Consider the following 25,658-nt stretch of genomic DNA (forward strand, 5'->3'; position numbering starts at 1 on the left):
TCAGAAAATGGGCATGGGCCTTCTGAGGGTGACCTCACTGACTGTTTATACTATGGACAAACCCATCGAGACGTCACTAATTGGATTCTGAACCTCGCAAATTAAGCCAGAAGTGGGCGGAGCCTGCTGTCGCCAAAGCTAGACTAGGCTGTAAACATATTTGTTATTGCCGTAACGTTGGCCTTTTTAACATGGAGGTCTAGGGGAATTTGCCCCCTTATGGAGCCTCCAGTGGCCACTTGATGAACTGCAGTTTTTTGCACTTCCACATGATCTTCATCACTCAGACCCAGAAGTTGCCTCCTGGGTGTTCTGTGGTGTCTGGCAACAGGATGCTGTCAGTGGGGGCTGCTGGATCTGATGGGTTGAGGGGGAGGGGCCTCTGTGGATCATCCCACAGATACTTGATCAGTTTGGGATCAGGTGAATTTGGAGGCAAGGTCAACACCTTGTGCTGTTTATTTATTTATTTTTTTGTAGTTGTTCCTAAAGCGTTTTTATGTGTGTCTGTGTCAGGCTGCATCCTGCTGGAGTATTGCAGTCAGTATGTTCCAGTTTTTGTTTGGTTTTGTCATAGGCACACACTGAAACAACAGTAGACAGTGACTTCCACTATATTCTACTGTCATACTACTACATGTACTATGTACATGTTATTTGCAGAGAGCCGGGATCTGAGCACAAGTGACCACTAATGTTGTGTCACGTGGAGACGTTTAATGCTTTAAACATATGCATTCATTCAACTCTTAGACGACAAAAAAATAAAATAATTTTTTTCTGAATAGGGCTTCTTATTATTACCTGAGAAACTATTGATGTTAATGTATTGGTTTATCAATGAGTTATAAAAAGAAACAAAAAAACAACCACACAAATCAGGGATGCTACCATTCCAAATACAGTGACGACATTTTCTCTCAGCGCAAATGAATGGAAATAATGTTGATGAAATATATAACTATCAATGTTACTTAAAAAACAAGAATTATTTTTAAAAAACGCTGACAAAACCAGCCTGTGAATAAAAACACTTTCCACTTGCAGACTCTGTGCTCGTTTGGATCAACTGCAGAAATCACACTTTTGAGTCATGTATTCCTAGAAAAGGTGAAAACATAATAGGACCCATTTCTCACTAACGGTCCTTTAAGGCGACTCTGTGATGGTTGTCAAGAGGATGAGTGGCTTCATAAAACCAAGTGCCAACAGGGTCCGGGGTGATTTGAGATGAGCTGCATCGATCTGAGCTGTCGAAGAGCACAACTAGAATTGATAGCGCTATAATGCTGTTTCTATCCAATTCAAGCAGCGTCTGTCTAAGTTTAGACGGTGCCACCAGCTTAAAGCGTGACTCATGGTGTCAATAGAGGGGAGAGATGCCCCGTGGTTAGTTACTGCTGTGATGGCGGCCACTGTTATGTCTGCAGTCTCAGATCCTTCTCTGGATTTAAGTAAGAGATTCAAAAAACTCTGTATCGTTCACCTCCACGAATGCATGGTTAGAGCAGTCTGATTGCATGCTTATTGGAAAACTGAATTCTCTGCATGGTCCTACCACTTTATTTATAGACAACAGAAACTGCACTGTGCAAGAGTTTTAGGCCTGTGCTGGGGATTTTGTAGGATTGTAGATGCAGTGGTCGGGCAAGGAAACACATCAAGCTTATTTCCCTGGGAAATTGGAAAGTGATAAAATTGCTTTCACAGATAAAATAAATATGTAATGCATCATCAGTTTCAGCCTGGATAATGTTATGAGTTAGACTAAATTGTGACTGAAATTACGTTAAGTTAATCATTATTTGGGGGATTCTTGTTACACTTTAATGATAATGCTAATCGCTAGCTAATGCAATGTGAGCAGAATTTGCATTTACTACGTTACCGTCCACAGTGGTTCTAAATCATCCATCCAGTGAGTGAGAGTGTAGGGGTCAGTGAATATTGTCCCATCACAGTCAACTTTTTAAAATAACACTCACGGTCTCTAAAATATATATATTTTCTCGTCCATTCTTGCCAAAAATTAAAAGTTAAAATATGCTAACCAGCATTTACAAGCTACACTGTTAGAGGTGTTTTGCCTCCAGCTAAGCCCCGCCCCTCAAAGAAACATCTCATTGTTTACAAAGTGTGAAGGGGTCTAATAGAAGAGGAAATACCGCCAACAATGCTCCATGATTTTACTAACAACCTACGTTGTGGGTGGTGTTCCCTTAATATCAACATCTGATGAACTCCGTGTTTGTGCCAACTGTATGACTGGCTCAATCACGTCGCCTCTAAATTGGGACTAATTCAGCTTGGTACCCACCTAACATCATTATGAAGACATTTCACGGTCTCTAGTCGCCACATCGCTGCCAGTCTCGTCTCATATATGCGCCGAATTAGAGTTAACTAGAACGGCACTAGACAAATGATCTGACGAGCGCTGGAGTCAGGGGTCTGAATTCATTCTATGAACTTTTATACTCTGAATGTCTGCGATAAAATAAAGTGATGGCCATAGCTCATAGGAACATGTACTTTTTTGCAAATGTAATGTGACATGGTCCAGGTAAAAATGAGAAAACTTCACATTTTCACACACTTTAGAGACAGTCCCTCTCTTCCCTCTACTGTCACAAGGGGCCAGGTTCCAAAAATAAGTCGTAAGGTTAACACTGTTTAGTAGCTTCAACCTGCAGAAGGTTCATTTCCATTTTCTCTGATGAGTCACAACTGTTTCGGAGGCACAAGACCTACACAATATTAGGGAGGTGGTCATAATGTTGTGGCTGATCAGTGTAAATAGGGTTGAACATTTACCAGTGTAGTAGATCATCTGAATGACTTATATATACATATATACATAAACATCCTCTATGTAAGGAGGAAAAAAAGAAGGGAGCCCCTAAAATCAAATGTAAAATCAAAATTTCCTAGTTCACCGTATGTGTGCAGGTCACCCCGCTGCAGAGCGAGTCTCTGGTGGGTGAATGTTTTCCTGCAGGGAACCGGATAAAGACTCCCGGAGCGGCTGGATGATCATTTACAGTTGGCTGCTGCTGCTGCTGCTGCTGCCGCTGCTGCAGACAGCGCTGTGTTGAAACTATCATCATCATTATCAGCCCCATTACACTAATGGAGGTGCCCCGCTGCTGATATTAATACAGGCTATTAGTGGGCTGTGACATCATCAGTCATCAGCGCCGACATCAGCATTCATCACCACGCGCCGCTGTGACATCATCACTCACGGAGTCACTGACTAAACACGTGACTTCACTCAGTCTGTCAGCTGTGACCTCGTTAAATATGATGTCATGTAGAATATGTGGAGTCACTGTGGAACGACTTCATCAATAACCTGGAAAAAACAGCAGCGCAAATACTAACTGAAGACACAAACTTCTACACACCACGCTAAAGGTCAGACACAAAGCACCTGTAAATGCTGATGTTGGAACATAATACGTCCTGTCTGCTCACCTAAAACACCTCAACCTTAAAACAACATATTTACTGACATTTTCTTTCTTATATACACACAGTTAAAGCAGGTATGTAGACATGTGCCTCATTAACAATACACATACACATCACAACCTTCTCAGCCATAAATATCTGTGCACGGTTTAATAACCTATTACAATTATGAGGTATTTGAGCTCCCTTAACCCTCTCATTACTTAACTGAATTCTTATTCCTACTCATTGTCACTTTCTAGATCGATACTTTTAACAGACACGTTAAATGGTTCCCATGTCTTTTTAAACATATCCTTCCTTTTCGTATGTACGTCACTCTCTCCAAAGGAAAAGTATGTAACGCCAAAACATTACACTGGATCTTTTGGGTAAAAGACGCATATCTGTTAATGTTTGTTCACTTTTATTGTATTTGTTGCCTTTTGGATAAAATCCCAGAACAAAAAGTGCAGGATCCATTGGAATGCTTATCGGAATATTTTTTTTCTATTGTTATTTTAATCTCCTCCCAAAAAGATTTTATATTACTGCATTCCCACATACAATGGAATAATGTCCCCTTCACCTCCCTGCATTTTGTACATACATCTGGGATTGTATTAACAAAGACCAGCGGGTAGAGGATTCGTTCTCAGCCAAACTGTTCCAGAACTCGCCTGGTTTCCTCTCTACATAAGAGAAATTCTAACTAACTAGACCTCAACTAGTCTTTGTCGATTTTCCCCGGGCACGACAAGGGTCATCCTAGGGTTAGCGCACAAAAAAACAAACAAACAAAACAAAAAAGAAGTGGTGGCGGTCGCATCAATCTACACCAGGCTAGTTCTGAAACATGCATTAACTTAACCCAAGCAGCAAACTCCCGTTCTGAGCAATGACGCCCATTGTGGAATAATTTCTGTGCAGTACCCCATATTCAATGTTACTACAGAGCAACAACTCGTAACACAGGCTCACTTATTGTATATATTTTTTATATTCTTTACATTGATGTGTGTAGTCTTACTATAACTATTCTTATTGCCTACCTACATTGCTCTTTGTTCTTAACACTGGTTCACGTTGAGTGGGAGCGGCTGTAATGAAAAGTAATTTCCCCCTGGGATCAATAAAGTGATTCTGATTCTGAAAACTGCAGTTCACCGAGTGGCCACTAGAGGCTTCAAAAGTGAGAAAATCCCCATAGAACCCCATGTTAAAAAGCCCAACTTTACAGCATTATTAAACATGTTCACAGCCTGATACAAAAAAAATTGTTCTCAATAGTCGGTCTCAACATCTGACACGACCCCCTATGTCCATCTGTGTGGGCGGAGAAAAGGTCATCCAGCATAGCGACCGCAGGCTCCGCCCACTTCTGGCTTCATTTTCGAGGTTCATGATGGGCTTGTCCATAGTATATACAGTCAGTGGCTTAACTCTAATGATCTAAGCAGGCTAAGCTTTGGATAATCACTGTTCTCACCTGAAATAAGGGAAAAAAAACAGAAAGGCAAAAGGGCTGCAAATATAACAGTCTACTTGATAGACTGAAGAGAAGCATAACCTCCTCAGTCTGTGTCTGAGCGGTCCGAGCTGTTTTTGATACTGAGCAGCTGGGACACATCCCGAGTTGCAGCCTGCGTCCTCTTGGAGGAAGGTATCTGAGATCAGAAGGTCGACCTTGGCAATGTAGGGCAGAGATGGCCGTCTGACGGCCGGGGCCGGTATCTGGAGAGCAACCGACGGGAACTGTAATGTAGTTAGAGCGGGAGAGTAATGGCAACAGACAGCAGTGACAGGACAAGAAAGCAGGGGGGAAGCAGGAACAGATGGAGACGGATGATAGCACAGGAGGGAGAGGAGATCCAGAAGAGAGGAGGAGAGGGAAAAAAGCTGCGCTGGGAGGAAGGGAAGGAGATGGATTGACTGAAGGCGGAGATGTAGGAGAAGACAGAATGACAGAGGAAAGAAAGAGGACACAGGGAGGTCTGCTGTCACGGCCTGAAACACTACACTCCCGTCTGTATCATTTGTATCAGCTCTCAGCCTCCAGATAAGCTTATTTATATTATATGAACATAGCTAAATGCATCTCTGACCTGTGCATCCTCAAAGCATCTGGAGCCACAAACCAAGGACGATGTTATGTTCTGGGATTTTGTCATTTATTGAAAATCTTTGAAAAACAATGTACTGAGAAAATGGAAAATTTGACCATTTACAGCCCCCTGATATGTTCCATCAAAAGCTTCAGACTAGATACCAGCGTAGTTTAGTTCCAGGTAGTTTGAGAAATATTCTTTTCTGATTGAATGAAATCCCACAAAGGTTCACTTTATTCACAAAGCATCTTTGTCACTTTTACTTCCATTTGCAGTCGTCTCCTCGGTGCTGAATCTAAAATGAGTTTATCCCCTTTCCCACCCCCCCACACCCACCTCCCTCCCCCCTCGGTGTCAGCATGACTCAGGAGTTTCCTCCACTCTGTGTTCAGCTCAGGGAACAACGCTGCTTAGTTTGAGTGACTGCAGGGAAACGGGTCTAATGGATCAGGGACAAACCAGGCAAAAACAGCATTACTAGAAAGAAGCAAAATATTCTTATATTCAATCAAATCATCTTGTATCAAGAAAAAAAGCTTCCTTTCTTGGTAGCTTTTTTTTGCTTGTAAAAAATTCACAAAGCACAAACGCCACAAAAAGATTATTGTCTTTGAACAAATTATATGAAATGTATTTCTTTGATTTTTAGGAAAAAAAACAACTAAATAAACGTCCAAATAAAAGAAATATTTGGTGTTACTACCCCTTTGCCTTCAAGCCAGCATCGATTCTTCTATATACACAAAATCGGAGGATTCTGTTGGATCGTAGATGCAGGGGTTTAACCAAGGAAACTTAAAGACATCAAGCTTATTTCCTTTAGAGATCTGTAGATGTCCAGGAGCACTATCAGCGCAGAACTGGCAGAAATCAGTAAAACCCAGGTACTAAAACCCAGGTACTGGCCAGAAAATTCTCCAAAGGAAATGTTGGAGCCTAAAATCCAAACCTCTGACACGGAAACAAGAACAAGTGATGCACGTATATGCACGGAAACATGGAAAAAATGGACTGAATGGAATATTTGTCTGTAGCAGAAGGCAGTTTGTTCACTGAAGGCCTGGAGAGAGGTTCAGTAATGAGTGTCTGCAGAAATGCTTCACAGTAGTGAAGCATGGTGGAGGTTTCTCCCTCAAGTCTGGGGCTGCATTTCTGCAAATGGAGCTGGAGGTTTGGTTTAATGGTGTCCTCATGTTTACAAAAAAAGGCAGCGTAAAGAAGAGCAAAATGTCCTGATCTCAACATCCTTGAGTCTGACTGGGATTAGAGAGGAGACAGGAGGACTGAAGGAAGACCACATCCACAGAACATCTGTGGTTCGCTCTTTTTTTTACTGAACTCAGCTGGTTATGATTAAAGTCCCTGAGGTCAAAGAATCATTACTGCAACACAACCTTGAGTTATTCTCTGGTCCCAACTCTATCCTTCTTACACCTAACCCCTCTTCTTTTTTAATCGTATCAATGATTTACATTCATCAGCTGTGGAACCCAGGAGGCTGCAGCTGTTATTACAATGTAAATTAAATCTTAATGGAGTTCAGGCACAGAAAAGCTCGAGTGGAACATGTTAGTTGCTCTGAGGCAAGCCTGAAAAGACTGAGACAGAAACACAGTGAAACGGGTTTGTAGTGTTCACGTGACCTGGAGCCACTGATCTCATCCTCCTGTTAAAAACTCAGCCCATCCTACCTCCAGGAACCTTTTCTGAAATCAGATCTGTACGCCGGGCGCCACTTAAACGGGTCTGGTATATGACTGCGGATGAACGAAAGAACAGGTCCTGCCACTCCAAGAGAGGCAGAGACGGACAAAAGCGAGAGAAAAGGCGCGAACACTGGAGACATTGTCCTCGAGGCTCGTGGCCATTAGGCAAAGTGCTGGAAACTTGGCCTGATGAAAGACGTCTGGTCGTCTCAGTCAAGCTCCAGACTAAAACCTCCATTACTGAGAGGCCCACGACGAAGCTGCACCGCTTCCCAGAGGCGAAGGAATACGAAGGCTCTCTTCTGACATATACATTAATTGTCTAAACACATTAACAACTGTTTATTTTACGGTTTATAAAGGACCATTAGGGGCCAGGGTGCAGGAGCGCCAGTTCACTTTATTGCTACATTTCTTTTATTTTTCTGTTTGCCAGTGTGCATCCTCTGCAGAATGTGAAGGCGCTCTCATATAAATTGCATCCCATGGTGCACAGTGGGAGGTGAGATGCAGCAGATACAGTCACTGACCGCAAAACCGAAGCTCATTCCTGTTCCTGCAGATGGAATTTAAAGACACTGAAAGACATTCAAACGTCTGCATCTCCTTTTCATTTTATGTTCTTTGCGCAGGGCAGAACGGTGGCTCAGTGGTCATAATGTTGTGGCTGATGTTATGATAACCGATAGACAAGATGGCCACAGCTACAAACACACAGCCGCAAATGAGAGCATTAATCGCGGATGTAAGTCATCTGAAGGTAAACGCGCTCCTTCCTCTGACGGGGGGGAAACAGGCCAGTCCTCTCCTCACACTATTAAAACCGAGCCGCTCTAATCTGGAGAGGCTTTTTGTCTCCGGGCTGCCTGAGGGAGGAAGAGGAAAGTCGGAGCAGGAGAGAGGAGTGTGAAGCTAAAAGCCGGGAGAGAAAAAGTGGCCGTGATGAATGAGCAGAACAGAGAGCAAAGTGAGAGGGAGAGACCGAGAGGTGTTGGAGTCCGGGGAGCGGGGAGGACTCTCTGACTGTGTAATTGGTGTGGGCACGGACTCGGACGCCGTTTTCCCCCACAGCTCCGGAGCAGAGCTTTAGTGGCTGCTGCATTAGCCTCGTTAGATATGCAAAGCGGCCCAATTAGCAGCACGGTGTGCAGGAAGTGACATGTTCCACCTGAAGAAGCCCAGAAACGACGTCAGTGTCCTCAGCCAGCAATAAATCACGCCTCTGTCTCTGTGTGTGTGTGTGTGTGTCTGTGTGTGTGTGTGGCGCCGAACACACTGGAATTAAAGGCTCATTAGTTATAGTTCTAAAACAGAGGAACGCTCCAAATAACCTGACTTGAACCCATGAGGAATTAATTCCTTCTCCGCTCCAGGAAAATATCAATCTCCGCATCCATTGCGGTGTTTTCACACCGGCGTATTGCTGTGAAATTGGCTGTAAATACAAGACAAACAGCTGCGGAGAGGTGTGCGCCGCCTTTGATTTGATCCATTTCTGGAGGTGTCGGACTGGTTCCTGAGTGTGGAAGGAAGCCGGTGGGCATCGCATTCAACAGCGGGAAGGTGCAACGCAATCTGTTCTGCAGAGACTACAGCTGTGGTTTTCCATTCAACACATATTCTATCAAATCAAGAAGTGTTTCTGTTGAGCAACTGCCTCCAGTTTTAGTACATTTCCCTCGGTCTCTGTGGCTGAAGCTTCGTGTTATTGTGTCTGATATGTGTCTTAACAGACTTGTTATCAGCTCTGATCACATGACAAATCCATCAACTTGCTTCTTTCATGGAGGACTGAGGTCCAAACTGCTCGTGCTGATAGTGTACGTGGGTCATCATGCTGCAAACTGCTGCACGATGGGGTAAATACTGTCTGGTGTGTTCAGGTCTTACTGTCCCCACGTCTGTCATATCTATTGTTTTTATTTTAAGCCTGTTGGGTTTAGTGTGGACAAAGTGTAGTCAGCTCCACCAATCACAAAGTAGACTTCAGAATTTCCTACATTTCTGCACAAAAATCGAACGGAGGTCTTGAAAGTAGATAAAATCAAATCAAATGAAGCTGAAATATTAAACATGTGGATTTGTCGTTTAAGGAAAATGAGCCAATATTACATCCAGGATTAAAGGAGTCCATCTGTTCAGAAGTGTTTCCAGTCGATGTAATGAGACCCAGGTGTCGTTCGTGTTTTGTTTAAGAAAATCAAGGAACTGTCTCATTCAGATGTTCACGGCACACGAAGCACGTTAAGTCGAGTAACTTTAATGCAGACGTGCAGAATATTCTGAATGGTGAAAAAGGATGTTGGACTCAAAGATGGTGCTAGCTGCTTCGACAAAAGTTTGCACAAAGAAATTGTTTCCACGTTGCACGTTATTGCCTGTGAAGGTTCTCAGTTGTCCAGGTCAAAGGGGTTTAAGGAAAAGCAACTGGACATGTAGAATTTCTTGAAGACGTTTCACCACTGATCTAAGTAGCTTCTTCTTTTCTAAGAGACTGGTGGGAAGTAGAGGAAATAGAAAAAATCTGTGGGTACAACCCATCAGGAAACTGACTTTGGTTCCTTGTTGCCATGTTGGTGCTAGTCTCTCTCTGTGTGTATGCCCGTTTATAATTAGACATCTACAACCTATAGCTCAGACGATAATTGAAGTGTTTTCCTGCTGCTCGTTAATTCAGACACGAGTCTGATCCTGATCTCAAGCACCAGTGGACTAATATACTGTCCAAGATGGACACCTGCACTGTAAAGCCGCTATAGGTTAAACTTGGTTGAGAACAATAATATCATTACTGGATAAAAAATAATTATCATGCTAGCTGGATTTCAGTAAGTCTCCAAAAAGTTTTTTTTTTTTTTTTTTTTACTGACACACAAAAAGATGATCCCGGATCAGCAGCTTTACTCCCAGTGATATCAAGTCTTTGGTCTTACATGGTGTCAGTAAAGCTGTATTTATCCAAGCGCAAAAGTCTGTTCATCCCCTTTCTATCCTGCACTTCCACTCTCAGCAGATTTCCCCTCTTCTACTACTTCTTTTTTTTTTTTTCTCCAGGTGCTGGTCTGGCACACTCGCACCGAGAAACCACACCTGGCTAACGAGCCCAAACACCGGAAGGACACCGTGGTCATCGAGGTGTGATCGCAGCGGCCGCCATCTCTCGACCGAGACTAACGACGGCAGCCTGCTTCCTGTCCTTATCGGGTTAATACAATCTGTTCACGGTGAACATGGACTCTGAGGAGCTGCATGATTCCAGACTCCTGGCTGGCTGTCAAACGTTGTCAGAGTCGGACGAATCCAGAATAAGTTCTTTTTACGGACTGGAGATACGTGGACCATTGTTTTTTTTTCTCTCCATCCACAGCCTGCTGATGTAAAAACTAAAAGTATAAATGTAAAATATCATGTTACTGAACTGAAAAGTGCCATGTGAGTCAAAGTGAATCATTAATGTTGTTTTAAACGAATACATCACTGACAGATTAACTGCGACGTTGTGATATGAACATGAGACAGAGAAGACTTCCACACACGTAAGACAACATCTTAGGAAACTGGTTTCTACACACAAGTGTGATAAGACCACTGACCAAGTTCTAAGAAGCAGACATGAGGATGCGGTTAGCATAAAGCTAACTTAGCATGAAGACTGAAAGCTGGACAAAAAAATAAAAAATTGTTTGCACATTTTGTCTCAAATAACCAGAAATGTAACAAATCACAGTTTGTGATTAGCTTTAGAGATCTTCATAAATGTATTTTTCAATTTCTACCAGTCTTTATGCTAAGCTAGGCTAACCATGCCGTATAACTACAGGTGTGGAATTAATAATATTCCCCTACTTCCCACGTCCTCCCACAGCTTTTTACTGAGCAAATTAAACTGAACTTCAAGGGATTTTTTTTTTTAAAACACATTAAAGCCTGGAAGCAAGATTAACCTCCGCAGTTTGTTGTGGCCGAATGTTGTTCTGGAAGCCCTTTGTTGGAAACTAGCCAAGATCTGCCGGACCAAGCAGATTATTTGGTCCGAGTAAATTCATCCGAGTTGAATGTGTTTGTAACAAATTGGCTGCTGAGCTTTTTCGAGTCCACTGTGGAGTCTGTTGTAAAGTCTGTGGAGTCTGTGTCAAAATGTCCGACTATAAAAAGGTCAGAAAATGTCCTGTGCGAAGGTGCTTTTTCCCATTTTTTCCACAATATTCAGTATTTGGCAGTTGTTTTACAATTTACTGCATGTTATAAGAGGAGTGTAAAAACCTTCTGGGAGTATAATTACTGTAACGACACCACATTGGCTGCAAAGCACAACGTCATTGGAATTTTTCTACTAATTATGGTAATCCAAAGTGCTGTTGCAAACATGCTACGTCACATGCTTTTTTTTTTTTTTGCTGTAATTGGCTAAAAGACTATCCTATTCCAAAATGCCAAACAATGTTTTTCGCAGCCTCCTCTTCATGTCTGTGAGGTGGCTCGTGCCAGTCTTCTCTGTTAAATCACATGAATGTCTTAAAGTTAGTGCTGTATAATGATTTATTGATGCCTAAATGCTATTTAATACTCCCTGAACTGATGAAGTGGAGCGACCTTTGTCCCCTCTCATTCTGTATGTATGTATGTATGTATGTGACGTATGTTATCTGGTTTGTAAATGGCCCGCGGCTCAAAACCCAGGAGCATCAATCCCGACAAGATGCCATCAATAATGTAGAGTCCGCGGGCCGGCGACAACTAGAACGCAACGAAAAGAATTAAAAGACTAGGCGGCATGTAAACAGCACATGAGGGCGGACACATGTATGAAGGACGTTTTTCTTGACAGCAGTATTGTCCTGAGAGCTGACGTTGAGGAGGCAGAATGTGCGATGGTGTTTGTTGTACGTGATTGAAATAAAAACAGGATTAAATCCAGGATTCAACAGCTTTTATTCCAAATGACCCCTCTCATAAAACCTGGAACAGGAGGAAAAAGAAAGGAGAGTTCCAGGAGCCACTGGACAGAAACACAGAAAACTTCCTGTACATTTACGGTTTTTAATGCACGAAAACCACTTTTATTTAATTTTCTTTTTTTCTTTCTCTGTACTAGGCACCAGAAAATGTAAACACACTGGAAATAAACCTGGAGGACATTAGATTTATTCAACATGTTTTCAGCAGAGTGTTCCAGTTATTGCATGGCAGAGGGACCCTGTGTGCATCCGAGTGGGTTTATTGCTCTTCTGTTCTTCATAGGACTGGACAGTGATGTTAGGGACCAATCAAGAACCGTCATACAGGTCCCCCGTCTCCATCGCTGTCCAGCCCCGCTCGCCCGTACCCCCATCCTGCCGGTCGCCCCGCCCTCTGATTGTCGTCCAGGTTTATCTGCTGCAGGCTAACTGCTGCTTTTCTTGCACAGCACACAACAAAGCACCACAATGAACATGGCGGATGTCAAGAACACGCGGCGGAGACGGCGCCGTTACATGGAAGGAGAAACACTGTCCAGGATTTCCTGCCTGGCCGTTTGGAAGTCGATCGACAGTTTGTTTGCTTAAATGAAGCGATGTTCGACAACAATGATCAGGCAGCGAGAGACGGGGTACCTGCTCTGCTATTTAAAGTGCAGTGAAGACAAACCGCTGTGATGTCAGCAGAAAATGAATTTGCCTCAGGGAGTGGAGGAAAGTAGGGTGGTGGGGTAATATCAGCTAAATTCAACAATGAGGAATATCTTAAAGGTCACATATTATACATTTTTTCAACAATTTCATACAGATGTCAGAGGTCCAACATTATTGTTTTCTAAGTGTATTACCCCAAATTCAGCCTTGGTCCTGAATTTCAGCCAATCAAAAAGTGGCTCTAGTGAGCTCTACTGAGAATAGACTGATTCTGTGTCTGTACCTTTAAATGCTAATGAGCTGTGTCTGTCCACGCCCACTCCACACCCTCTTTACTTTACCAGCTTGAACCAGAATCTGACCCAGAAGGAGACGTTCCTGAAGGAGTTCAGACTCTTCTTAATGATTAGTTGAAAACATTGTGTGTCTGAATATGTTACACTTAGTTTGTTCGTATCTGTTGTTACAGTTACTGACATGTAGCTAATGGTAGCTTCCGCTAATTGTAAGGGTAATTGTTACGGTTCGTTGATGCAACCAACAATGCTCGTACCTTTGACATGTATGTTTATGAGGGTTTATGAGAAGATAAAATGGCACCCGCTCGGGCTCATCTATCCGGGGGGGGCGGGTCAAAGGAAGTGTGGTACTGGAAGGAGTGGTGATTTCCCTACATGACGTCATGAAGGGAAAAATCTCAGTTCCGCCTGTTTGAGCACACATTCGCTAAAAAGTGGAGCACGAAGTGAAGGAAGTGACAGAATATTTTCACTTCTAGGGCCTCTAACATATTACTGTTAGAAAACCATTATAAAGTGAGTTTTGCATAATATGGGACCTTTAACTGGTTCTCCAGCCAGTTTCCTCACTTCAAAACATCACAGCATGGCTACCAAAAATACCCAGGGAGACCCCGGGGGAGTATCCGAGTAATTACTGAGTGAATCCCAGAAGTCCTATGGTGCGTTCACACTAGCATTGAGAGAGCAACGAGCTACCACACATTTTCAATGGAGGCCGGAGATAAGAAGCAACGGTCTGAGCTTCATTCAACTTTTTTGTTATTGTTGTTGCTCAACTGTTGCTCCAGTCCAACCAGACTAACTCCAATGGCGACTAACCAAGCTGTAGCTTTTGTTGCTTGTAGTGCGAACACACCATTATTTAGACTATGTGTATATTCTTTAAATGATCAGCTACAGCGCCCGCCCAAATGTTTTATAGTTTCCCCAAGTCATTAGGAATACTTGATATGAGCCTTGAACGCTGCACGATGCCGTCTCCTTGGATGGAACCCCAGAGAAGCTGCATCAGATCTCTTTTTCTTGCTCCTAAAACCAGAGTAGCGGGGCCACATTACTGAATACAGGTGCCACGTTGATCTGCAAAGATATTAATGTAGGTGTCCAGGTAACATCCATAACAATGACATCACGCTCCCTCCAGCTTGAGGCTTGAGCATTTAAGCTAAACTAACTGCCCCTCAGCACCATATGTAAAACATAAGAGGACACATGGGTTTGAACATATGTAATAAAGCCCTACATGATGTGTAGCTCTATTTTTATTCCTCCTCAAGGTAAAACCACAGTATTAAGAACAAAAAATAAAAACTAAACTGATCAGTTTGTGCTACTGAGGCATTGCTTTCCTTTATTATTATTTTTTTTAATATGTCCTACTATAAACTCTCAGCCGTGTTGTGAACCTACAGACAGTTCAAAACTCTGGAAATGGAAACTTCAGGTGAGTTTAATCAGCGCAATGATGCTGTGGGAACGATCCGAACCTGCGCTGACTGTAATAAGAGTCTGCTTAACTTAATGTTGCTCAAGTCATCTGCTTTAATAAGCGGCTTCACACTCTGCGCCCCCCCCCCCCCCCACCCCCATGTAGCACGTAGCATCACCTGATGAACAAACTGAAATCAAATATCCGGATTCAGAGCACCGACCTCTCGCCGTAAGTTCACATCATTTTCACATAAATACAGTACCAAGCTGGGCTCGCCCTAGATGGGGGAGGGACAGGAGAGAAGGGGGTGGAAGGAGGGTAACAATAAACACTGCAGAGAGAAGGGTGAGGAAGGGTGAGTAAAGGGGGGGTAGCATAGACCAACCACAAGATATCTACTATAGGAACTGAAAGACTAAGTCACTATCTATCCATTTTGGTAAAGATATAGTATCAGTTTAACAAACACTGTTAGGTGTTGTTGCTCTAGCAGTTTTCTCTTCGCTCTGTTCTTCTGCTTTTGTCTCTTTCTTCAGACGACGAAATTAAAAAAACAAAAAACAAGAGGAAATTCAGATGAAGACGCGAGACACCAAATGCCAGTCTTTCATTTTTCTTATATATTTTTTTTTTGTCCACTGTGACCAACTTGGTGTGTTGGGGGTGGGAGGGGTGGGAGGGTGCGGTGGGGAGGGGTGGGGGGGTGTTTAGGACCGTCAAACTTAGCCTCCCCCCTCCTCCCCCTTCTCCTCGTTGTGCGTTCGTTACTCAGATTATTCCTCCCCGTCACTTCCACAGCTGAGTGCTGAGGGTCTGGCCTGAAGCTGGCGGAGGAGCTCCGGGCCAACCGGCCGCGGGAGCCCCCGGCTGGCTTAAAGCACCTGGCGACGCCGCCCCCCCACCACCAACAACACCACCAACACCACCACCACCACCACCACTCAGGGCCACACCCGACATCTGCTGGGTCATCTGAGTGAGAGAAGAGGGGGAAGAGGGGAACAGAGAGAGATAAAGGGAGTAATCTTTGAATTAATCAGAGCAGAAATAGACGCTCCCTGGCCTCCATCTATGGACCTTAGCCTCCTCTGCCCTCTGCCGCTACTTCCCCTTTACTTCCCAGCTCCTCACCCCGCCCCCCCCCCATCTCTTGGTGCCCTCACTCACTCTCCTCCTTCCATTCTGTCTTATCAATTATGAATGTGCTTTGGTGCAGGGTTGCTCACTTATCAGGTCATCTGAGAGCTGTGTGTAGCTGTGTGTAGCTGTGTGTAGCTGTGTGTGTCGGTCAGGCCTGGACATATGAGCAACCAAGTGCTCATTCATCAGCTCAGTATTCCACGATGCCCCCCCCCCCTGCACACAAACCCCTCACCATCCAGCTCCCACCTTAACGTGTGTCTGGGCTGAGGGTAAAGCCTGGTGTCAGGTTCTGTATTTAGTGGTGATGGTTGATGGCTGTGGGCATGGAGCTAGTATTAGACTGTATTATCTTCAAGACAAAGATATTTTGTGTGTGTGTGTGTGTGTGTCAGTGGTCATTTATGATGTCTTGTTGACTTCTAATGTCATTAAGATGCTGAGTGCAACCCACACACCAGATAGGAAGTGGGCATAATGTGTTTGTGTGAGCAGCAGGTCACATATTTATAAAAGGGTGAAGCTCTTGGGACGGATGAACGTTATTTTCAAAGCAGCATTATGTTATTCTGAGAAATGAACCAAGTACGATGATGAAAGTCGCAATACTAAACCTCTTATCGTTACAGACTTAATGCATATAGGACGTACCCAAAGTAAATTGAACGCTGTTCATGATCATTCTGGAGCTCGTGCATGTTCTTGGTCTCTTTTGAAAGCAAAGACTCTGAAGTTTCTATCACAAAAGTCGGACTCACTATAAGTGGTATTGTTCTTGAGTAATCAAAGTTGGCACACAGTTAAAAAATAAGGTGTTGTTGAGTTTGCCTGAATGTGTTGAATCTTACAATGACTTTTACCAATGAAATCAGAAGAAAATTAGCTTTCCAATGACATAATTTACTCAAGCACAACTCTATTTATCCTTATACGACCCAGAGGAATGTTAAACCACTAGCAACCAACAAGAAGACACCAGCTAACTAGCCTAGCCAGCGGCAGTAGGTGAGAAGTGATGAGATATGCGACTACATGTCAACACTTATACTTTTTGCTTTTCTAACTAAACTGATCAACAACCGCCCAATGCAAGACGAGCAAACAGAGCAAAGCAACTTGAAGCGATGCTCTGGGTCATAACGGGTACGTGGTCATTCAGGAAACCGTCCAACACCTGAGTTTAAATCAAGCTTGGACCTAATGCTCTGAAGTCCCTGGATCAGAGACAAGCGCATCAGAAATTAATCTGCGATTACCAGGCAATCTGGAATTATCAGAATCAGTGCTGCTTTGGCACAGAAACCCAACAGCAACATTAGAGTAAAATGCTATTATTTAGACCTCCCCCGCTGAGGGAAGGGGGGGATATCCACAGTGGTTCTACCACCTGGATGACGGCACTGCAAGGATGCAACATCCCATCCTTACTAATGATTTAAACTAAAGTTTGTCCTAGACCTCTGATCTTATCCAGAACTCATGTATAGATCTTAAATATCTTTAACTTTTTAAGTACAGTCATCTTATCCAGGCTCTGATTAAATAAGTCGTTTGATACATATATGCTTATAAAGTGGCAGAATAATTCTACATTCATGCACTATTCATATTTGTCGAACTGAGGTCAGAACGATCATAAAACATGTATCAAAGGAGACGTTCTCATTATACCTGTCCCTGTACTGTGCTGGAATCAGGGACAAAAGAAAGAAGAAAGAGATGAGACAGAATGTAAGAAAGAAATCTCTGATATTATTAAACAGTAATAATAAAAGAAGACCGACTAAAGCTGCTCCTCTTGGGCTTTGACAGACGCTGAATGAGTGAGACGGCGAAACCATTCATCGACTATTTGGCCGAGGACACGGATACACTGGATTCAGGAGACTTTTCATAAGCTTCGAGGAAATATTATTATCTTTCAGCTGCTAGAAACATCTAAATGTTCTCGCTAAATGTTTAATGGACAGAAAAACTGGATTGAGCTAATGAGCTAATGAGCTAATGAGTTCCTGATCACCACTCTGACTGGCCTTTGTGGAGATTTTCCAGCCCTGTGTGTTACCTGGCTTGTGCTCCACTGTCCTTGCTGCATGCTGTACATGTTCTGTCCTTGTCCGGCCGGTGGTACGCCCTGCTGCTGCATGCCCATGTAGCCCCCGTTTGGCAGCGCCATGCCGGACATCATGGCCCCTCCGCCCACCATGGTGGTCGATGGGGCGGCTCCGCCCATCGCTGGGGAGAAGCCCTGCGGAGCGAACTGCATCTGCGCCTGGCCCATGTATGCACCTGCTGAAACAGCAAAAAAAAAAAAAACGCACCCGAATTATCTCCTGACACATTTTCATCTCAACAGAGAACAGAGCTGTGCTAAATAAATACACGCCACGGAACACATTCTGCTTTGCAACACTACAAGATGTGCAGCTTTCTCTGCGTTTCCTGTCTGCAGTGATGGCGATGGAGATGCCGGGAACTAATCTCAATCATTTTCAACCGCAGAGAATTCATTTTCAGATTGATGAATTGATCAGAACCTCATTGCAAACGGATTGAAAACACAATCCCAGTAAAATAAATGCTATAAATAGCCCATAATGATGAAGCACCACTCTCTGTAGCAGACCCATTTCACTCTCACGCTCATGTAATTGTCCAGCTCTGAAAAATAAAACAACCTCCGCTGCTCAGAATGTCATTTCCAGAAATAATATTGTCTCATATTGGGGCCAAAATGGTGCAACTTATTATTTCTGTCCTTATCTTATAATAATCTGGATCATGAGCCATTCCTGATCAGTCATCAGATTTTCTACAGTACAATCCATTTATTCAATGTTACTGGAACATTTGCACTGGAAGGAAATTTGCTCCAAGCACAATCCAGATTCACAGGTAGATGTTGAAGTCTCCAAACACCACATGAGAGACTCTAAACTCTCGCTGTTCATACTAACAGAGCATCGTACTGCTGATGATTCAATGTAAAAAGCAACCAAAGAGGAATGCAGTCTATCCGGCACAAAGCCATCAAAGTCACTCATATGTAAACAGAACAGGGCCGATGATTGTCAGCAGATCAGTAACAGTGAGGTGAGGAGGTGAAAGGTTAGGGTTAGCTCATGCTTGGTACACATCTACACATCTACAAGTATCTGTGGAATGATCCACAGAGGCCCCTGTTTCCTCTGTCTGACTCAGCTCCAATCTTTAAAGACCAGTTGAGGACCTCAGACATCCAGACACCTGCTCCTCCTTCATGTTGAAAAGGAACTGGCTGAGATCGTTCTCGCCTTAGATCGAGATCCTTCCTGGGCAACTTCCACTGGAGGCTTTTCATGCATGTGTCCAACTAGTAGGAGAACCAGTGGGAGACTCACAGCACATCTGGAGAAGTGATTCAATTCATTTTGCCTCCTGGGAACGCATCAGGAACTCTCAGGAGAAGCGGGAAAGCATCGCTCGGGAAAGGGAGGCCTGTTCTATGTTTTTGGACCTGATACTAAAATAATAATAGATCGGAAAACACTGAGAAAAAGCCAGAAGATCGTTAACAGGAAAAAATAACTACTTCTGATATCAGAAAGCATTACGGCTACGCTCTCTTTAAGCAAGATTCCCAGCATAACCTCAAAGTGGACGTCAATACAGGATCAATAATGGGTTCATGGATCTTAGACTGTACAGTTTCCAGTGAATGCTGACAATTTGATATTTTCAGTATATGCAGCACTTAGAACCACATCCATCCTATTGCGATATGTCCTGCACGCGCACACAGGCACACTGTCCGAGCCACACTGGATGAAAGCTAGTGATTTGGGGCATTAGCCTGGCATAGTTCTTTGGCTTTGATCTCTATCAGCATCTATTTGGATTCAAAGAGCACAATAACGCTGCAGAAAGCACTTCATCCTGATTTCCATTCCTAATCCTCTACACATCGGTGTAAACATGCAGCAGCATAATCAATAAGCACATGCGCCTGCTGCTGCTGCTTGTGCTGCTGCTGTGTAAATCTGCTGTGAACTACCCTCCTCCACGCTGTAGCATGTAGCACTAATGCTTTCCCACACACTCCAAACATGCTCAGGCTGACGTACGTGGGACATGCTTGCATGTATGAACGCCCGCCTACGTGCTCCCATACACACATAAACAGTCCTGGCACTTCAGTCTTTACACATAATAACTGTGAGATGAGAGTAAATCTGCAGACACTTCACTATTTTTACTGCTGCAGTGGGACGCTGGTAAATACAGAGTGGAGTACACCTGGCTGCTTCTCACCATGCTGACCTTTCATCTGCCTTCACTCGCATCCATTTTTATGATGCATCTCTTCTCCCTCGTGTGTGTGTGTGTGTGTGTGTGTTTATGTACTAACACCTACGCCTGAGAGTGCACCCGTGTGCTTTTGAACTACAAGTCTTTCCCAGCAGCTTACGAGACTATTAATATGTATAACATTTACCTTCTACATGTACAACACGTTTCAGTCTGCCAGTACAGTAATTCAAAAATAAATGGCAGTTGCTGAGGATCCATGCACCAACAACTACCAACTTTCTAAAAATATGGCACTGTATACACTAAATCATCACAACATTATGACCACCTTCCTTATATTGTGCAGGTCTCCTGGACATGGGCTTTCTGAGGGTGTCCTTAGTGGGGGCCTTTGGGTGCTATGGGTTGAGGGGAGGGGCCTCTATGGATCATCCCACAGATACTTGATCAGTTACTGAAAGTGTTACTGTGTTTGTGTTTGTGTCAAGCTGCATCCTGCTGCCATCAAGGAGTGACATTGCTATGGGGTGGGGGTGTCTGGTCTGGTCTAGGTGGGTACTACACGTGTAAGTAACATTCACACCAACGAATGCCAGGTCCAAAAGTTTCAAAAGTTATTCAGTTCTTGTCAGTGGTCTTAATGTTATGGCTGATATGTGTACATTTCCATTTAGATTCACGTTAACTTGAACTTGATTATGCACAGTTTGAACTGAATACTTAGTTTTTATCTGCTCAGTTTTGGATAATTAAAACAGTAGCAGTGACTGGGAAAGTGGACAAATTTGGACTTTCACACAGTCTCAGTGGCTCCAGAGGTCCAGCAGGACTCTGTAACAGCACAAAGACATGGTGAAGAAGTTGGCTGCTGAACTCAAGCTCAGTGGTTACCATTTATGATGTGATGATTGCATCATTCCTTCTGTTGGTACATTTCTGGTTGTCTTATACACACAAGGGATCCAAAGGAAAAACTATGGACTAAGTGTGTTAATGTGTCAGGTTTCTGGTGAAGTAGGACCCAATGTCAGGATACAGAGGGAGGCAGAACCACAAAACAATAGGACTTAAATAAAACCTCAAGAGCGTGGGAACAAAAGGCACTGCAGGAAAAACAGGGTGTTAAAAACCAAAATAAAAAAACACAACTCCAGCTGAACAAACTGTAACATCATGAGGAGCCACGACAAAAGCAGGACTATTTATAGACGTTGGTAAAGGTAAAAGTAAAGAGGGCGGAGCACACGAAGAGAAACCAATCAACCAATCAGGAGGAGGGAAAACACAGGAAGCAAAACAGAGCAAGAAAGTGAACTGGAGAAAGTAGAAAGTGTTGCTAGGAAGAAGGAGGTCTGGTACCATTCTTTGACCTGATACCACAAGAACTTTACCACAAGGTCTTAAAAGATTTAAGACCCTGAGATGCAGGATACATGTAGAAAGTATCATGAACTATCTTCTCCTACTGAAATACAGCCTCTTTCAGCGTGACTCCATCATACCTCCTATTTTTAAAACCTGGGATACGTATATATTCAATATAGGATCAGTAACAGATTCATGGATGCTAGATTATTCTTTCCTTGCTGTATAAATTTGACGTGGTGAATAAGAATGTCGCCACATCCAGCACAGCATTTATTTTCCCAATATACCACATCTCTCAGAACGGATTTTAAGGCTGAACATCCGCTGTCACTCTCCTGCATCCTGAGTGTTGATCATAAAACAAGAGAAAATAAAGACAAATGTTTTCTAGAGCAACATCTTGGTGCATCTGAGTGTGTCTAACATGGAAACTGTAACAGTAACAGTAAGCCAGATATACTGAGGTGAATTTTCATTTAACATTTGGCTCCTGTTTGTGTCGACTGGATGTTGTAGAAGTAGAAGGATGCTTTGTTTTAATAATGTCATCAGTCAAGTGCTGATACACATCTTGGCTATATCACAGATTTCATGGTCACATAGCAGGAAAGTCACAACAACGACAGGAATGAGGGTGCAGTAAAGTTAAATGAGGCGAAGCGAAGTGACAATCAAACCTTGTTTGTTGCCACTTGCTCGAGTCCAACAATCAGTGGAAAACTGACAGGTGTAAACTTCTCCAGGGTAAAGTGCAAAGAGAGTTTATCCCACTGCAAAACATGACGTCACAACTTAGCTAACGCTGGTGTGTTTGTTCTTGTGAGCTCGTCAGTCGCACTAGTAAATGCTAGTCAATGCTGTGTCTTTTTTACTAGTCGGGTTCATTTTTGTTTCTACTTCCTGCTTCACTTTCAACAATGTCTACTGAGGGTGCTCCTACACTAGGGCCAGTCGCACATCATGGTTAAATGGTTACACCATTGTTACGTTTTGCACTGAACAGCGTTTGTGCACATGTGTGACCAACCATTCTGTGCAGAAGTCCACCTCTTCCAGCACGGTACCCTTGCATTCACGCTAGCTATAGAATCTGGACTTTAAGTGGCAAACGTGCTTTGTTACAGAACACAACATTTCCTCTATGAGTTCCATCTTCATCCATCCAACACAATCGATTTGCAAATTGCAGAGATGGAAACGGACACATGCTGGTGCTACCAAGCGGACCAATCACAGCTCATGTAGCCGTGGTGCATAGTCACGTTTCTGGGGAGGTGGACGTCAGGCTACATCACTGGGGTCTGCGTAGGGTCTGGGCTGTTGCTATAGTTGCTGTGTCAAATTGACGCAGAAGCTTAAACCACGTATGGACATGCTATAACATGCAACCTGGTGCTGGGGTTTGTTTCAATCTATAGACGTGAACCAGCTCAAACAGCAACACCAGAAACATAAAAGGTTTATTTTTGTATGAGTCTTTGCCTAGTTCATAACTGTGGGTGGATGGAGACTTTCTCTACATTTTCTGTAGGGGTCGGAAAAAATATCGATATAGCGATATATCGCAATATTTTTTCTTCCGATACAATGTCTTAATACTGATTTTAAAAGAAAAAGAAAAAATCATGTTTTGGGCCGATCGTGAACGACTTCCACACCTCCACCACCACTTTTTCTGTACAAGTTCAATAAACTGGAAATGGATCATATGGATTAATGTTGTTTTTTGACCCAATTTGTCTAATGAATAAATTATCACCGTCATCTTATGTACATATATGCAAGGTGCATTTAAGTGAACTATGTAGAATACTGCAATGTGTGCAACTGTGAACACGTAAGCCTGCTGGAAGAGTCGAGCTCGGCTGGTTTAACCTGGACACCAGATGGTTTAAACCGTTGATTACCTTGTCCTGCAGCAGGCTGTGGCTGGCTCTGCGGCTGGCCGCCCACTGAGCTGCTGGCGTACAGAGACAGGATGGAGTCTTTGGATAAAAGCTTCTTCTTCTCCTCCGCCTTTGTGGTGGTAGTGGTGCAGGTGGAGGAGGAGACAGAGGAGGAGGTGGAGGGGTCCACCTGCGGAGACGCTGCACTGGAAGTAGACTGTAAGACAGAAACAGACAAGGGAGCAGGGAAATGAGACCATATGTACCGTTTAATCCACACCTTTATTGGACGATCTATTAATTATAGTAATGCTCTCATCACCTCACGCATGCATTCACCTTGAAATGTATGAACTTTATATTATTTAGTTTGGAACTAACGAGTGAGAAAAAAAAAGGTAAATGAGTACAGAGAAGAAACTCTTAAATAATGTGTTTAAACACATGCAGCCATACAAGAACCTTCCAAATAATAATGTAAATTAATCAGAAACACAGGCCAACTGTAAGTAAGGAGGTGAAGCAGGTTGTCAATAAACCCGAAGTTCAATCATTGGTTCAGGGAAAACACGCCACAGACTCCTTGAGCAAGAACCACTGAACCCCCAAGGAGATCCATGCCTGGTGTGAATGTGTGTTTTCTTGTGTGAATGAATTGGTAGATGTGCAAAGTAAAGCAATTTGAGTAGCAATAGGCAGAAAAGCGCTATAGGGAACGAATACAAGACCGTTTACCATAATAAATAAATAACAAGCCAAGGAGACCTATTCAGTTTTCAGCATCTGACAGACTCATATTTTTTTTTCCTGGGGCAGCTCATGTGGAGATTCAACAACATTTATTCAAAATGTCACTTTTTTTCCCTTCATCATTTGATTCCAAGTCTGCACAGATAGAAAAACGGAGGTGTACTGGGGAGACAGACAGATGGATGGATGGACAGAGACAGGAGGAATTACAATCAAAACAAAAAGGGTAAAAAAATAAAAGCATAGGGAAGTAGAATATATAAATATAAAAGATGTATATTTAAACATAAAAAAATGTAAAAATAAACAAAGTGTGTATATATATCTTCTGCTGCTGTAGCCCATCTTCTTCAAGGTTGGACGTGTTGTGCGTTCAGAGATGGTATTCTGCATTCCTTGGTTGGAACCAGTGGTTATTTGAGTTACTGTTGCCTTTCTATCATCTCCAACCAGTCTGCCCATTCTCCTCTGACCTCTCACATCAACAACTGCCAATCACTGGATATTTTCTCTTTTTCAGATCATTCTCTCTAAACCCTAGAGATGGTTGTGTGTGAAAATCCCAGGAGATCAGAAGTTTTCTTAAATACTCAGACCAACAACCAGACCACGTTCAAAGTCACTTAAATGCCCTTTCTTCCTCATTCTGATGCTCGGTTTGAACTTCAGCAAATTGTCTTGATCACCTCTACATGAACTAAATGCATTGAACTGCAGCCATGTGATTGGCTGATTAGCTATTTGTGTTAACATGCAATTGAACAGGTGTACCTAATAAAGTGGAAAGTGAGTGTATATAGACTACAATTAATATGGATTTGAAGATAAGTGATATAAAATGTATAAATAGCATGCACAATAAATCTGCTTAAAGACAGTATATGTGTATATTCACTCCTCTACTGTAGACGACAAGTAGGATGAGACAAAGTAAAGGAAAAAGGTAAAGGACATTAAACAGGACAAAGGGACAGAGGAGAGGCTGGAGGAGAAGCATTGTAAGTGTAAGTGAGACAGATGACATTAATTAGGCTGTAGCAAAGAGAGGCAGACATGAACGGTTGCAGCCGGGACACACACGTATTCCCTGTCCCACACAGACACGCACTAAAAAAAAATAACCTTTTTACGCACACACCCATTATATCTAATGGATGGAGCTGACAAAAAAAGCAACACCTGCTTAAGAGCTCCGCACAGGTGTGTGTGAATATGTGTGTGTGTGACGTGATGGGAGAGACGGTGGAGAGAGGGCGGGGGGTGGGGTGGGGGAGGCAGCTGGACTTCATGAATAAGATAAGGAGAGACAGTGCGATAAACAGCCGCCCCTGCAACACACTTCCCCCGGAGAAGAAACACACCGAGCACACTGCATCCACACACACACAAAGAATCTGGTGAGTGTGTTGTCCTCTGCTGCTTAGCAGGCAACGCTGCTCCCCTCTGTCTCTTTGCCTCTTTGGTTTACGTGACTGGAGGAGGAGGGAAGGAAGTGAAAGAGGAAGGTTAGCAGGGTGAAAGAGAGAGAGAGAGAGAGACAGAAATGAAAAGAGGGACAGATGAGACAAGACGGGGAAAAGAAAGAAGATAAAAGCACAGTAGAAAAAAAAT

General features: G+C 43.2%; 2 protein-coding genes across 11 annotated transcripts in view; one reads left to right on the top strand and one right to left on the bottom strand.

Moving 5' to 3' along the window:
• Positions 1 to 12,419, top strand: part of b3gat2 (beta-1,3-glucuronyltransferase 2 (glucuronosyltransferase S)) — a 48,770-nt gene extending 36,351 nt beyond the window's left edge. Inside the window, exon 4 of the mRNA XM_047602945.1 lies at positions 10,322 to 12,419. Within this exon, the coding sequence (XP_047458901.1) occupies positions 10,322 to 10,408 (87 nt within the window). The 3' untranslated portion in view covers positions 10,409 to 12,419. The remainder of the gene's footprint in view (positions 1 to 10,321) is intronic.
• smap1 (small ArfGAP 1) overlaps positions 12,183 to 25,658 on the bottom strand; it is a 106,672-nt gene continuing 93,196 nt past the window's right edge. For 6 of the 10 annotated variants that reach the window (XM_047602943.1, XM_047602942.1, XM_047602940.1 and 3 more), the window contains 3 exons: positions 23,319 to 23,514; positions 17,819 to 18,045; positions 15,257 to 15,585 (listed from right to left, as the gene is read on the bottom strand). In XM_047602943.1, the coding sequence (XP_047458899.1) occupies positions 15,400 to 15,585; positions 17,819 to 18,045; positions 23,319 to 23,514 (609 nt within the window). In that variant the 3' untranslated portion in view covers positions 15,257 to 15,399. Of the gene's footprint in view, positions 14,211 to 15,254; positions 15,586 to 17,818; positions 18,046 to 23,318; positions 23,515 to 25,658 lie in introns of those variants that run through there. The other 4 variants (XM_047602941.1, XM_047602936.1, XM_047602944.1 and 1 more) reach the window with 3 other exon arrangements.

This window comes from Mugil cephalus, chromosome 13 (assembly GCF_022458985.1).
Source record: "Mugil cephalus isolate CIBA_MC_2020 chromosome 13, CIBA_Mcephalus_1.1, whole genome shotgun sequence".
NCBI classification, from domain to species: Eukaryota; Metazoa; Chordata; class Actinopteri; order Mugiliformes; family Mugilidae; genus Mugil; species Mugil cephalus.